This window comes from Fundulus heteroclitus, chromosome 1 (assembly GCF_011125445.2).
Source record: "Fundulus heteroclitus isolate FHET01 chromosome 1, MU-UCD_Fhet_4.1, whole genome shotgun sequence".
Taxonomy (NCBI): Eukaryota; Metazoa; Chordata; class Actinopteri; order Cyprinodontiformes; family Fundulidae; genus Fundulus; species Fundulus heteroclitus.
This window is the reverse complement of record NC_046361.1, coordinates 17,111,147-17,125,754: the sequence shown is the minus strand read 5'-3', so window position 1 is coordinate 17,125,754 and position 14,608 is coordinate 17,111,147. Positions and strand designations below refer to the sequence as shown.

Sequence of the window (14,608 nt, the reverse complement as noted above, 5' to 3'; positions counted from 1 at the left end):
AGGCAACTTTCAGCTTGACTGCTGTTGACCACTGAAATAGATTTTTCTGGTAAATGAATACACTTAAAGATGATACAGGCCTCGATTACTGACTTCTGACTAGCCGATCACTGGTCATGGCTGGTCAAAACGAGAAAAAAAAAATGCACCATTTGGGATCACTAGCCATCCACACTCTTCAAAGTGGAAGTTGTTACCGAGGGAAGAACAGTCAAAGTTAGCTATTTTCAGTATAAGTGAGGCGTTAAATATAAATTCAGATGAAGTTCAAAAGCATTTAAGTGCTATTTGAAAAGGAAACTATTTTCTACCGAGGGATGTTGCTAGTGAAGTTAACAAATTGTGAGAGCCAGTTTCTTTTCCTACCGCAAAAATTATGAGCAACCAAAACCCCAATGTATGTGCCAGTAGAGCGAAAATTATTATAATTTATTAGTTTTATTATTAGTAAAACTCTGTTTTGGAGTGACTTCTTCCTTACTTAGTGTACCCAAAGCCCCACAAAAGCAAACACTGCTTTAAAATACAAGTTTACAGAAAGGCTACTTTAGCATAACTGTAACGCATACAACTTAATTGCTGTACAGTACACAACGATTGCATTCAATCATGTTTTGAAGCACATTTGTTAATCTCTCTTTCAGTCAATAATTAAAAAAAAACACAGTATTTTCTTTTTTAAATACATAATCAATTAGACTGAATATTACCGGGTAACTAATTCTTTCCATTAGATTTTTTTTAGACAATGTAATTATAAATTATACGGGGACTATCAGGTTAATATTTCACATAATTCGGAGTTTGGCCACAAAGTTCTGCTCGGTTCGTCTCTAGATCATATAATCTCGTCTTTTAGGGAAGTCTTCACCCATTTCAAATGCAAGTGGAGATACAGCATTGTTGACACGGCTAATGTTGTCCAGTGTTGATATTGGAACGTGAAAATTGCCCCCACAAGTAGTAGAGAAACTAGAAATTTCCCACTGCACACTGGCCAAGAGCCTCCAAATCTAACATGCTAGTGTCAATGAGCAGTTTTCTTTTTTTAAAGTACAAAAAAAAAACAGAATAGAGACCTGAAATACGATAGGCATCTCTTTGAATAAGTGCGTGCGCGTATTTGTGCATACACACGCACGCTCACACATTAGCGTACACACACCGGGCACAAAGCGCATGTTATCACTGTCAAACAGCAGCAGTTTGCTCTGTATCTCTGCGCGCGTGTGTGTGTGTGTGTGTGTGTTAAACGAGTGAAAGTGTGCGTGCCCGCAAACAGTCTCTGTCTCTCCTCGTCTGCTGCTGGCTCCGAGGGATCTGCTGTAAGTCAATCTGTGTGCTCATATCCCCGTGAGTGTTTGTGAGCTTGTATGATCCACTACTGTACTACTGCAGCTGAGGAGCTTCTCAGGGCTGCAAAGGGCCGAGGGCCGACCCCTGCTGCACACCACCCACTTCACACCTGTCCTTCTCTCTCTTTCTCTCTCTCTGTGCGCTGCGCCGGGCTCTCATTGTAGCAGTGACAGGAGGGCACCCGTTAAGTGGCCTCTGCGTGTGTGTGTGTGTGTGCGCGTGTGTTTTTTTTTTTGTTTTGTTTCGTGTGTGTGTGTGTGTGCGTTGTTCTCCCATGAGGTTGCGGGGTGGAGAAGGGCGATGAAGGACCCCTACTGGTAATGTGGGTAAACTCGTGCAGCCTCGACATCTGTGAGAACAGGGAGAGGGGGAGGGCAAGGAGGGAGGAGAGATAGACAAGAGAAGAGGAGGACAGAGTGGGAAAGAGGTAAGGAGTGAGAAGGAGAGAGGGAGGGAGAAGGGGGAGAGAGGGAGCAGAGCCTTGGCAGAGAGCAGTTGTGGAGAAAATGCCTTGCTTTGTGGAGAGAATTCTTCCAGGGCAGGAGGGAGAGGTGAGACAGAGCACTGAGGGCGCTTTGCTACCAGGTAAGACTCACACTAACACATACACACCTTACTCCAACCCACCCCCCCTCCCCTCCCCACAGCCCCACTCACGAGGTGGGTGTTACGTACTGGTGAACGGCTTTGCTACTACTTGCAGTTGGCACGCATGTGTAGTGATGTGGTGGGTGGTGTCAAAGTCGGTGCACGTGAGAGTCAGGAAACTGCAGGTGTAATGTGTGTTTTGTGGAAAACATTTAGCAGTTTTTGTTTTATAGAAACATGCACCTTTAGACTTATAGAGCGCCCATCACTTAAGAATGTGCTTTTGAGTTTCAAGTTTTTTTGTTCTCTTGGACTTTTGTTCTGCTAGGCCGCTGCAACCATCCTTGCGTTACCTTTTTTTTTTTTTTACAGCGTGAACGTGAAGCTAACTTTTTATTTATTCATTTATGAAAAGTGCATTTAATGAACGTTTTTCAACATTTTGAATGACTTTTTGTACTGTTTTGCACAAAACATAGAATCGCTTATATTTCTATCGAGATTATTGTTTTTAGGCTCAACTTCGACCACATAATTTGATGTCATTTATTTAAACAGAGTAGTTCTAAAAGTTTTTTTTAATTTGGTTTAGTCACTAAATTATGACTTTTAAAGAAAATAATAAAAACACACATTTACCTGGATCTGTCATGGTGTAGTTGGCAGACTTACTTGAGATCTATGCGGTTGTTTTGGTGCTGATGTTGTGATGAATCGCTTCATTTGCTGGAGGGACTTTACACTTCAGTCATAGAAATAGTGTTTGTCAAAAAAAAAAAAAAAAACACACAATCCCTAAAGGGTCCTTTGCTCCCTCTTGGGGAGAAGAAGAATCATCCTTGTGTACAGTTCAATTTTCTTCCTTTTTGCTTAAATAAACACTGTCTGTGAACTTAAACAGAGGTTTCCACACGGCCCTGCTGGCGTCGCTTTCTTAGGCAGGCGAGCGCCTCTTGGCTCAGGCCTGAGATTTCTTGTCGAGGCAGAAGTTGGCTCGTACCTCCAACTCCCCGCTTTGCTGTTTATTTGTTTTGAGAACAAATGAGCGCAGCAGAGTGACAATTGAATTTGTCTTGCATCACCGTGGCGATCTGGCAACCGCTCCCGCGTCCCATAGGATCGCACCAGTTGCCGTGTGCCGGGCGCGTGTTTATTATTTAACTCATATGTTCTATATGCTGCGGCTCTATGTGTACATTGTTCACAGTGTGTGTGTGTGTGTGTGTGTGTGTGTGTGTGTGTGTGTGTGTGTGTGTTTCTGTCTTTGAGTAGTGGGTGGTGGTAGCAGCGTTCACGAGAGAGACATTTTACTAAGCAGACATTTCCCCCTCTGTTTTCACTCTGACCTGGTAGGAGATTGATGACTGAATTGTGGAGTACATGTTAACAGTAACCGCTGATTTATGAAGATACTTAGGGTAAGTGAGGCCGCACAGGCTTGAGGGGAAGAAAAAGATATAGCCTTTTAAGTTAATGTAAAAATATTGCCTTTTTAAGTAATAATTGTTATTGCTACTGCAGGGGTTTGGAGAGGGGTCTGTGTGAAACTTGGACGTGCACAATGTGCAACATTAAGCTTTTCCTTTTCCTCTGGCCATGAGCCTCCCTTTTTTTTTTTTTCCTGGCCTTCCAAATCTTGTCTTACATGTGACGTCTCTGTTCCCAGGAATTAAAGAACTGGATGAATGGATGTGATATTCATTTAGTTTGAAAGATAACAGTTAAAAAAAATTGGATTGAAAACCGCTACTGTTCCCTGAATAAAACCGCAGTGGGAAACTCCTGGATGAACTCTTCCTCTGCAACAAGTGCAGTGTGTGTTTTGGCAGCCCCCCTTTAGCCAAGGATCCCTCTGTGAATCTGCATGCAATTTTAGAAGAATCAGAGTCTTCCCCTCTGCTTGGGTTGTGAACTCATGACTTATTATACGCAAAGGCAAGATCTTCCTCACACTCAGAAATGCAGTTTCAGTCGACTTTGATGTGATTAAGCATTAAGATTAAGATCAGGATATACAGAGATTTTTCTTATAGGGTTCCTACAGTAAAGCCCTGTTGAAGAGAGGAGAGTTGGAGCACAGAGTCCCATGCCCCCTTCCCAGACTGTTGCTGTGCACTGTCAGTCAACTGGCTGAAAGAACACCTTTCTGTTAGGAGACGTTTTCCGGTCTTATTCAGAATTAAGGTTCCGCCTAAGCAAACAGCCTGACTCATATCAGCTTGTTTGGGTCGCTATATAAAGAGCAAAGCACTAAAACTGAGTAATATGTTGTGCAACTATTGCAACTAAACTACTTGTAGACATTTGAGTTTTAGGGTTTTGTTGCAGAATCCAAGCAACAGGAAACGGAAATTACGGATAACATTAAAATAACTAATAATCAACATATCACTTAATTTTAGCTGTACTAAGTATCATTGTTGCTTATGTGTTTAAAATATAATCAGTTAGATCATTTTATACATTTTTGTTTTATTTTTATGAACTAACTGCTTTGACGCCGGTATTTTTTTACTCTAGATGTGATCTGCAGCATTTTTAAAGAAGTAAAGCTATTTAGGGGAATGCTAAACAGCGCTTCCTCAGGAAAAGGGATGGCTTTCAGTTTTTTTCCAAGCCACCTCTTAGACCGAGTGAAATGTTTCCCCTGTTCGCTCAGGGACAACTTTATTTCTTACCAGGGATTTAACACTCACTCAGTCCCCTCATAAATACAGCGTCCCTCAGCCCTGCACTAGCCATAACTCATGCACTAACTCTGGGGCTAACTAAACTCATATAGCAGAGCCAACACTTGTTTGTCTTTTTTTTTACCTCAGCCTTTTCTCCCTCACTTCTTCCCCTCTGTCTCCTTTTTCTCCTCTCAGCTGATTTATGGACGTGACAGAATCCTCTCTGATTGCCGTTCCTCGGCAGGCTCCTGCGCCGGGCCTCCTCTCGGCCCCACTCGTGGAGTGGGGTTTTTTTAGTAGGAGAAATGTGCATTTGAATATGAGCCAGCGTAATCTCCTCCAGGCTATTTAGAGTGAGCCTAACGCTCCAAGAATGAGCGAGAACAACACGGGAGAAAATGCGAACGTCCCTCTAAGCGTGTCGCAACACAGCTCGGGTCTTCCCGACAGAACGTAGCAGGTCTTTGATTTGCTGATGAAAATCTCGGTGTGACTCAAAGAATGCACAACTGCTTTTCTTTCAAGGCACCTGTTGAAGTGTTTTGTGTGAAGTTTGTTCTCGTCAGAGCAGCTGGTAAACTTTTAAGCCGCTTAACTTTCAGCAGATGAAAGTGATCAGGTGAGATTTTACAGATCGGCTGAAGCCTTCAGTGTTCTGGTGCCGACTGGCATTTTGGGAGGAGACGACTTTTCTGGCGTGGTTCCCGCACTGGTTGTTAACAGCCTGCTGGTACCTTCTGTTCTCTGTGCTCGGTCCCCCATGGCCCATCTCTGACAACTCCTCAAGCATCTGAAGACCCTCTGAAGTCAAAATCGCCCATTTTGATGTCTCAGGGCAGCGCTCCGCGTTTTGTTGTCTTTGCTTCTGAAAACACGGGCACTGCTTGGAGGAATTACCCTCAGCACTCCCGTCGGTATCAGACGCTGGGGAGGGAGGAGGGTATCGCTCCTGTTCTACCCCCACCTTCGCTCCGATCTCCTTGTTCTCCTCGCTGTCCTTCCCTCTCTTTTTGATCTCGCCATCAAATCTTCCCCGGTTTTTCTGAGTGACGTTTGCCCGAGAGCAGCTTGGGAACAGCCCGGCTGAAGAAGACGTTTGAGAAAATTCGCCCGAGCAAGCCATCACCTTTGATAAAGCCATATTTCCAGCGGGAGAGGAAGAAGAAAGCTAAAGAGTGTGCGCATTGTTGATAATGAAAAGTGCCATGAAAGAGGGAACATCCCTCTGATCCCAGCCTGTAACGTTGACAATGTGTAGTAGAACAGATATTGCAGTAGTACATCAAGCTTTTCTCTGAATTGAGCACTGGCCAGTTACTGGTACCAAAGTTTTTAAAAGTTGCCATTTGAAAACCGCTAAAACTATCCACATATGTGGCGTCATTAAGCTAATTTAATGAGATTCTTCTGTCTTTCAGGAGCATAAGGCAATGTCCTGGTGCCCCTCCCTCACCTGTTACTGACCACCGACAGGCAGCTGGCTGAAAAAAAGGATACGGGACTTTTCCCTCACTCACGAGAAAGACAGATTTGACTTGATGGAAATATTTCTGGTTGTAAAAACACAGACATTGATAGTGAGGACCGTGAAGGAACACTGCCCATCACTCTTGACTGTAGAATAGCTGCCTAAACATTTAGCCTGACTAATTAACCAGATAAAATCAGCGTGTGAAACTCACAGGATTGCTTTAGAAAGATTTTGTAACAAAACCCAAACAACAATATTGACCAAAGAAAAGCTTGTAAATTATGTTTTTTTTAATTTGTTTTTTTACATTCTTTTTGTAAATACCCTGAAAACGTGAAAATGTATTAGATGTGTTCGACTCAGCTGACTGAGCTGGATGTCGGGGGCCACGCCGTGCCTTTATCTGAGCATTCGTTTGGCACCAAAAATATTCTCGCAGCACAAGGAGTGACACTAGGGCTTCCATCCACACTTCAGTGTTTGTACATGTGTGCGTGTGTGTGTGTGTGTGTGTGTGTGTATTGGCAAAAAGCTGGCAAAGCGCTGCATAAAATGAAAGAAAATACGGGGAAGTGGTGGGGAGCTGGAGACACAGAGAGAAAAGAAATGTTAGCTTTAGTAATTACTACCTCCACAGAGAAGCAGTGGAAAGGACAGTGAAGCAGGCGAGCGCAGGAAGGAGGCCCCGTGTGCAGATAATGAAGGGGTATCATTGTAGCTCTGACAGTGTTAATCTCAGAGTGCCCCACAGTGTGTGTCTGTGTGTGCCTCTGATGAACGTAAGTGCTGCTGAGATGTATGGAGGTTGTTTAACATTGTCGCCGACTCATTTGGTGGCAGCGAAACCATCCACCTGACAGTTTATCCAACTCTGCCTACTGTTGCTGACTCACACAGCTTCTTGAACGCAACAGCAAAGGCTTTTTGCCAACCACCCAGACGTGTTTTGTTTTTGGGGGAAAATCCTGGAAGATAGTTCTTAAAATGTCACCTGAAGTAATATTATATATTAGTGATACGTACCAGCAAATGTTAAAGCAGGGTTTGGACTTTTTTTTTATCATTCCTACCCTTTGTTTGGGATGTGGCTTAATTGTGCTTTTGATTTCCAAGTTGGAGAAAAAGAAAGGGAACAAAATACCTCCAAAACAGCCTGGCCTTGTGTAAAAATCTTATTGACAAGCCAAGCCAGGCAAACTTTCTTTATAAAGCACTTTAAAAACAGCAGGCACTGACCAATGTGCTGAAAAAAAGATTGAAAGATTAAAATATATCAAAACATAAAAAGATAATAATTAAAAATACAAATGAATAATGCGAGTAAAAGGAACGACATGAAACATAAGACTGACAAGACAAAATAAAAATAAAAAAATAAACACTGATCAACACCTCACACCAGTTCAAAAGCCAAAGAGAAGTATCTATTGAAGAGGCTTTTCTAATGTGCTTCCTAATATTGCTTCCTAATCCAATTGACTGGCTGCAACATCCTCAGTGGCAGCAGCTGCCATCAAGTGTTGGTGACAACTCTCAATCAGTGTATTTCATCGCTGTGGAGGAATGTTGGTCCACTTTTCTTTGCAGTATTATTTTAATTCAGCTGCCCTGAAGGGTTTTTGAGCATGAACGGGACTTTTAAGGTCATGCTAAAGCACCTCAGAAGGACATAAGTTTGGACTTTGGACTTCATTTTTATTGAAAGGGAGGGGAGTAGGATACTTCTTACCAGCTCTGTATTTTGTTAGTACTCCTTAAGGCCACCAAAGTTAAAGCAATGGCCTCTTTACCACAGATTGTGAACTGTTGATGTAAGGGGAAAATAAAGCAGTGAAGGAGGGTTCAAAACTTTTTTTTTTTTTCCGCCCCATCTCTTTCCTCCCACTTGAAGTCATTTAAGCTTCGTTGCTTACAGACACTCCAACACTGGAGAAAGTGTTATGAATATGTATCAACACAGCATATGGCAGCAGCAGCGCTGGGACTAGGTGTGTCCAGAAGGTAGAGTGCTGCCGATGCATTATTCTCCATTTAAATTACCACAGTGAGAAGTGTGAGGTGTTTGCCTTGTGTCTTCTGATGGGGCAAAAGAGAAACCCGATTCACGCGAACCAGCAGGGATTGAAGAGCTGTGATGAGCACAGTCATGGGCCAACTGAGTTACTATGATTTGGAGGATTTCTTTATTTCTTTATTTTTTTTTTGTCGGCAGGCTCAAACTCTGCGCACTCACTGACACGAGCATGATTAAAAGCGATATTTCTGACACATTAGGATGCGCACAGGAAGTAACCTCCTCTAAAGCGTTCATTATTAGATGCATGACAGACCTGAATATTTATAAAATAGGTTTTAATAATTAATAGCAGCAATCTGCTCCCGTAATTCATCAGATTTGCACTTCAACAGAGTATCCGTTTTCACTTTAAAATAATAATAAGAGGAATATTAATGTTGCAGAAATGTAAAGCGGGCAGCTGGTTTTCAGCCCAGATAGGTGAGAGCGCTCCACGAGCTTTATTTTAACCTGTCTCTTTTCAGATATATTCATATAAAAAAGCAACAACACATCCCCACTGCACCTATTTTTTTTTTAAAATCCCTTTCAGTTGTTTGTGCTCGACAATTTAGTGAGAGGCTTTCTCATAAATGTGGCAAGTCATGAAGATAAAGATGCAGGAAACAAAGTGGGGTTGGTGTAGAATGCAAAAGTAGTCGCTGTGGTTTTATCAAAAGCAAATTTATTTGTTTGAGTCAACTTAGCAGCACTTCCTTTTGTATACTGAGACCCAAAATAGACAGCATTTTTTTCCCCTGCAAAGCAGCTTTGCTTGTTTCATCGTTTCACAGTCTTTTTTTTTTTTTTAATATATTCCCACCCACCTTTTTAATGTGAGTGTTGTTTTATCACACCTCCAAATTCAGCCATGCCACACAGTCTTACATCTACTGAACTCCCAAAAAACACGAATGTTGCTGTTGTAGCTTGTGGCTGTCGTGTTTATTTCACGTCAAACTTTTTGGGCTTATTTTTTATTTTTTATTTTTTTTCAGTAAAAGCACAATATTTTTGTCGCACTCGCTGCGGATCGTTTTCTTCTTCTTCTTTTTTTTCACAAGTGAGCGCAAAGCGTCAACGTGTTTCTCAGAAAAACTGACGTGACCTGCAGCCACTAGACAGAGAGCTCTGAACATGATGCCCTGCAGTCTACAAGCCTGCAAACATGCACACGTTCACTTAATATTGGTCAAAGCCACTCAACATACAGTATATGTTTACAGTGGAATGCGCAGCTACCCACATTTCCACAACCACACAGACACTTCGAGGACTCTTGAAAATGCCTTGTGTGATAACAAAATGTTGTTGTCACTTCCATCCTGCCTGTCAGAAAAAAGCAGCACATCGCAAAACCAAAGTTGTAGCGAAAACGAGCCACAGCCACAGGGTTTACAAAATCTAAATCCCACGAGCAGGAAGACTCAGTCTCTTCACTTCCCCTCATAGCCACGTAAACAGCGTATTTTGATCAAAAATTTAATAGCGCCGCATAAAAGGGAGACGTCGTGGAGCAGAGAGTCGGCGAAGCTGCTCGGGCTGACGTTTTTAACAGGCACCTTTGATTCATTCTCTTGCAAGTAAAGTCCAAAAGAGGAAAGTCTTGTGAGGCAGAGCAAATGTTTTAATGGTAGCCAGGGATCGATGTTGTCAGCGCAGGCATCCTGTCTGGAAATACGTGCTTTCTTTTTTCGAGGGGGGGGGGGGGGGGGGGGTTATGGGGGTTAATGTCGCCTCCTTCTTTCTTTTCAAGGAGAAAAAAAAAACTAGGGAAACAGCATGGGGAAGGGGAGGTCAGTCTGCAAGCATGACAGACTGGACTGATTTTAATCAAGTTAGCGAAGGAAAAAAAATACAAAAGACAAACAGTAAAAGGAAAGTGTAGTTTTTTTAAAGCAGGGTTCTGTAAAACAGTTACAAGCGGATAATATTTTTTGCCCCAAGTAGCTAACGCTTTCTGCGTCTTCTTTGAGTTGAAATCTAAATTAGTTTCGTGAACACTAGTCTGAGAATCTTGAAACTGTCGGTCACTTTGCTTTGGGCGGTTTTTCGGCACAGAAGTTGATGATTATTTCCATAGAAAAATCAAATTAGGGGGCAGAGTGCCACCAATGATCTTCCTGTGAGAAATACGTTCTGTGAGACAAACAGGGTAACTGTCTGATTCAAAGTAAAAGTGGTTTAAAAATAAATAAATAGTTTAAGTAAAAAAAAATGTGATTTGCCATCCTTTTTCGATTTGGTGTTTATAACCGAGGGTTAGTTGGTCCCGGAGACTGAAACTAACAACTAGTCCAAGAGGGAAAGCAGACCTTTGGTGTGGTAAAACAACTCCGATCCACAAGATTTATTGGTTAAAAAATTGAAATTAAATAAAAAAAAAAAGGTGACAGGATTTTGATTGTGAGGTTCTGTTAAACGCCCAGACGCTTGGAGCTAACATCTAGTCCCGGAGGGGGCAAGACCAAAGCAGACTTCAGCTGTCTTTAAAACAACTCTTGTCTCTTAAACCTGACTGAGATTTCACTTTTTATGAATCTTGAGATTATTGCCAGGTTTGTATTGGAAAGGTTATTTTCGTAGAATGATCAACTAGATGGGAAATTGAGCTTGGAGGTGTTGTGCCACCAGTTATGTCTCTGTGTGAAACATTTACGAATATTTTCGATCATGTGTCTCTCATAAAAGAATCTTGAAAAAAAAACTTAATAAAAGTTTTAAGTGAATGCTATTTAATTGATGTTTACACTGCCTTACTTTTTGTATTAGCTATTTGGTCTGACCAGAGACACCTCACGTGTTCTCCTTTCAGAGCTTGTTTCGCACGGGGAGATTATTGGTGGAGCACCACCTCCTGCTTTCATGTCAAATGAATGTAATCGTCAGCCTCTGTGTAAAGAACCGTTCAATGCAAAAGTGACAACATTAAAAGTTAATAAAAAAGGCGTTTGCATAAGCTGCTATGACTATCTTAGGACTGGAGTCGTTAGAGTTGTCCACCGCAGGTAAGCTATTAGCTTCTCACAACCTTTTGAACGGACCCTCACTTCAAATATTTTGAACTATCCCTTTAAGGTGCACTTTCATTCTCATGGCCCTTGTGTCTGAAAAACAAATTTGAAACATAACCTTGGAAATCAATTAAGAAGTCTCCAGTAGTTGAAGGGAAAAAAAAAGAAGAAGAAATATCCACTCCCTCCCCGTTTTCCTTTTCCCTACTTCCCTTTTCCCCCCCCCTCCACTCAGGAGCAACTCAAATCTGCTCATCACAACACCTCTCGTAGCGAGGAGGCTTTGTCAGCAGTGCTTTTATTTGGGTTTTCTTTTTTTTTTTCTCAACAGCACAGGGCCTTATATGCTGTCAAAATGTCTTAAGAGTCTTATTAAAGAAATGCCACAGCTCATTTCCCTGTAATTCAATTCATATGCTGTTGAAAGAGGGCATGTCTAAAGATCTAAACAGCTTTGCTTTTTAGGCTTCACATTAGGGGTTATCTGTGAGGGCTTGTCATTGATTGACATTATCAGGCCTGACAGGGCCTCATATCAAGGTTAACCTCATGGACAAGAGTGCCACCCGTGCGGACACGCAGAGCGCCCCCCCCCCCGACCACCCGCCCTCCCCTGCTCTCCGGCCTGGCCTAACTTCCTGATGAGGGAGATGCCATGTGCATACGCCGGCTTCATCTGTGTGTGTAAGCCAGGTGGAGACTTCCAGTCTTAATTGATAACTAATGGAGCAGCGTGTGCTGAGTTTACCCTGGAGGATTGACGCTCTGACTATGCGCGCGCGGGACGGTTGAAGTTGGCTCCTTCGGCTGTGGAAGTTCTGGAATCCGATGAATTAAACACCCGAAAATAATAATAATAATAATAACACGCAATGACACACAGCCGCCTTCCTGACCTCCTGGGTAAACAGGGCCCATTTTCCGCACTACAGGGAAAAAAAAAAAAAAAGCCATCTAACTGACTCTATATGAGCACACATCTCCCCTCCTCCCTCCCAACAAGCCACTAAGGCGAAGAGAGATCCCCGTGACCAAAATACAACTGAAGCAGTTAATCTGTACAGATATTAGCTCAAGGGCCCTCGAGAGGTGCACCGCCGAGCCCTCTCTCCGCTGTACTATACGCTGCCTTGCTCTCATGCCAGCCGTGGGGGAGGGACACGGGGGTCGTCTGCTCATTTACCGTGCCGGTTGGCTTATCAAATAGCACTCCTGGTGTCATGAAACCGAACGCACGTCTCAAAACAAAGCGGCGAGAATAGATTTCCCCTGTTTCGGCCCTGCGGAGGGCATGGGGATTGCGCGCTTGTGTGTGTGTTTGTGTGTGTGTTTTTTCAAAAAGCAAAGTTCTACCCTCCTGCTGCCACGCTCGCAAATTAAGTCATCATCTGGTGCCAGCTGGGAGTCCAGATTTGATGTACAATTTTAACAAGTTCGCGAAGCGTTCGGCGAATTACCCTGAGCAGCAAACTGAATAAAAGTTGGCTGTTTTGGTGCGCCGCTGTCAGGATGAGTCTTGTCACTCATGTCAGAGTGTTTTTTTAACTCCCCTTTAACCATTTTAGATTGCTTGTCCTCTGCTCTGGAAAAACCATAATTACCCTGTTTGTGATTAAGCCAGAGGGCGGATTTGTCCTCAGATCTTAACTTTCCTGCCTGATTGCCCTCAAGTTCAGTGTCTTTCCTCCTCCATCTGCGCTCGAAATACACATTGTTTTCCTCGGCCTATTGTCCTGTGTAGTCGGCCAGCGCGTCAACGCGGCCCTTTGTTTCTGCCTTTGTCCTGCAGTGCCGTGTTTGTTGTTTTTGCGCTGGCGTGACGGCAGCGTGGCACATGGCTGAGGGCCTCCCGAGTTTGATAACAACCTGCGAGCCGAGCTGGAGGGAAACAGTCCAAACGGGTCCTTCAAGGTCAGAAAAACTGCAGAGATCGCGCAAGGTCACATTCTGATCTAAAAGCAATAAGTGTTTTATTGATGGGAGAGAGGAAAAAAAAAAAAAAAAAACAAGCAGGCAGATGTGCAAGCAACTGATTAATAATAAAAGAGATGTGTGGGACATAGAGGGGGTTACAGGATGAATCGTTGCGTGTGTGTGTGTGTGTGTGTGTGTGTGTGTGTGTGTGTGTGTGTGTGTGTGTGTGTGTGTGTGTGTGTGTGTGTGTGTGTGTGGAGGTTTTAAAGCCAAGCATTGATCTTGTGCTAAAACCCAACAGATCCAATAGAAATACAGGGAGTTAAAAAAGAAAAGAACAAAATGTGCTGGTGGCAGTTTCCTGGGTGCAAGGCCTCTCTTTCATGCCTGAATCATTTCCTATCATCGGCGCAATTTGTGTACAGTGTGAAAGTACCGTTTTAACAAATAACCTAACCAGCTCACTTCTTCTGTTTTGACAGTAATCCACGTATCATATAATCTCATCAACAGCATGTTTTATGACACAGACAACAGTCAGCCTAGGTTCCTTTTTCCCCCTTTCAGTCTCTTTATGAACAATGTGTCTCTTGTATTTTACCTCCCGTGCCACTATCTTTTTATGAAAATAAGCAGACTGTCGTCATCTTTTATGCCCCTTTATCGGTTTTTCTCTTGTTCTCCTTTTCTCTCTCTCTCTCTCTTTTACTCGCTCTTCTATACAGCACTGTGAAAAAGTACGAGTATTTGCTTTTTTTGTAATACTTAAATGTTTCATATCAACAAATACTTTTTTAAATATCAGACAAATATAATCTGAGTGAATGAAAAAGCAATTTTTAAATGATTATTTCATTTCCCCCCTTTGTTTTCCCCTTTTGTCATATTGTGAATTAACAAAAGGTAAAAAAATGTTTAAAATATCAACACATCACATCCCAATCTAGAGAAATTCAACAAGGATGATGAGACGGAGCACCAAGGCCCGTTGCACGTTTGCCATAAAGTGTGCTGTATATCCCCAACACCTCTGGGAGAATGACAAAAAGTGAACAAAGAGACAAGGCTTTTAAAAAACTTCTGCCTCCCTTCATATCTGGGGTAAAATTAAAACAGCCTTTCAGAAAGAGAATGGCGTACCTCTGGTTAAACATGGTGGTGGGAGAGTGGTGGTCTAGGGCATCTTTGCTGCTTCAGGAACTGATGGGATCATGAACTCTGCCGTCTCCCAGAAAATCCTGAATGCGAACGACCGGCCATCATTTTTGACCTTCAGCTGAAACGCCCTTTGCTTTTTGAAGCAGGGCAAGGACCTGAAGCACACCAGCAAGTCCGCATCTTAGCGGCTAAAAAAAGGTGGCCTAGTTGAAGTCTGGAAGTATAAATCAGATTGAGAAGCTCTGACATGAGCTTGAAAAGGCCCTCCAATGTGGCTACATCAAAAACAATTATGTAAAGAGTTGAAATTCGTCTACATTTATATGAAAACATTTTATCTTAGGTATCTCAAACAGCAGCCAAAAGTGGAATAACCAGA

The 14,608-nt window shown here is 42.7% G+C and overlaps 1 protein-coding gene across 9 annotated transcripts in view; it reads left to right on the top strand.

Moving 5' to 3' along the window:
* The window catches only part of casz1 (castor zinc finger 1), a 123,289-nt gene that overhangs the window by 57,946 nt on the left and 50,735 nt on the right, over positions 1 to 14,608 (top strand). For 4 of the 9 annotated variants that reach the window (XM_021321983.2, XM_012873469.3, XM_021321982.2 and 1 more), the window contains exon 1: positions 1,800 to 1,941. The exons of 3 other annotated variants lie outside the window; for them this stretch is intronic. In XM_021321983.2, the coding sequence (XP_021177658.2) occupies positions 1,863 to 1,941 (79 nt within the window). In that variant the 5' untranslated portion in view covers positions 1,800 to 1,862. Of the gene's footprint in view, positions 1 to 1,798; positions 1,942 to 14,608 lie in introns of those variants that run through there. 2 more of the 9 variants (XM_012873475.3, XM_012873474.3) reach the window with 1 other exon arrangement.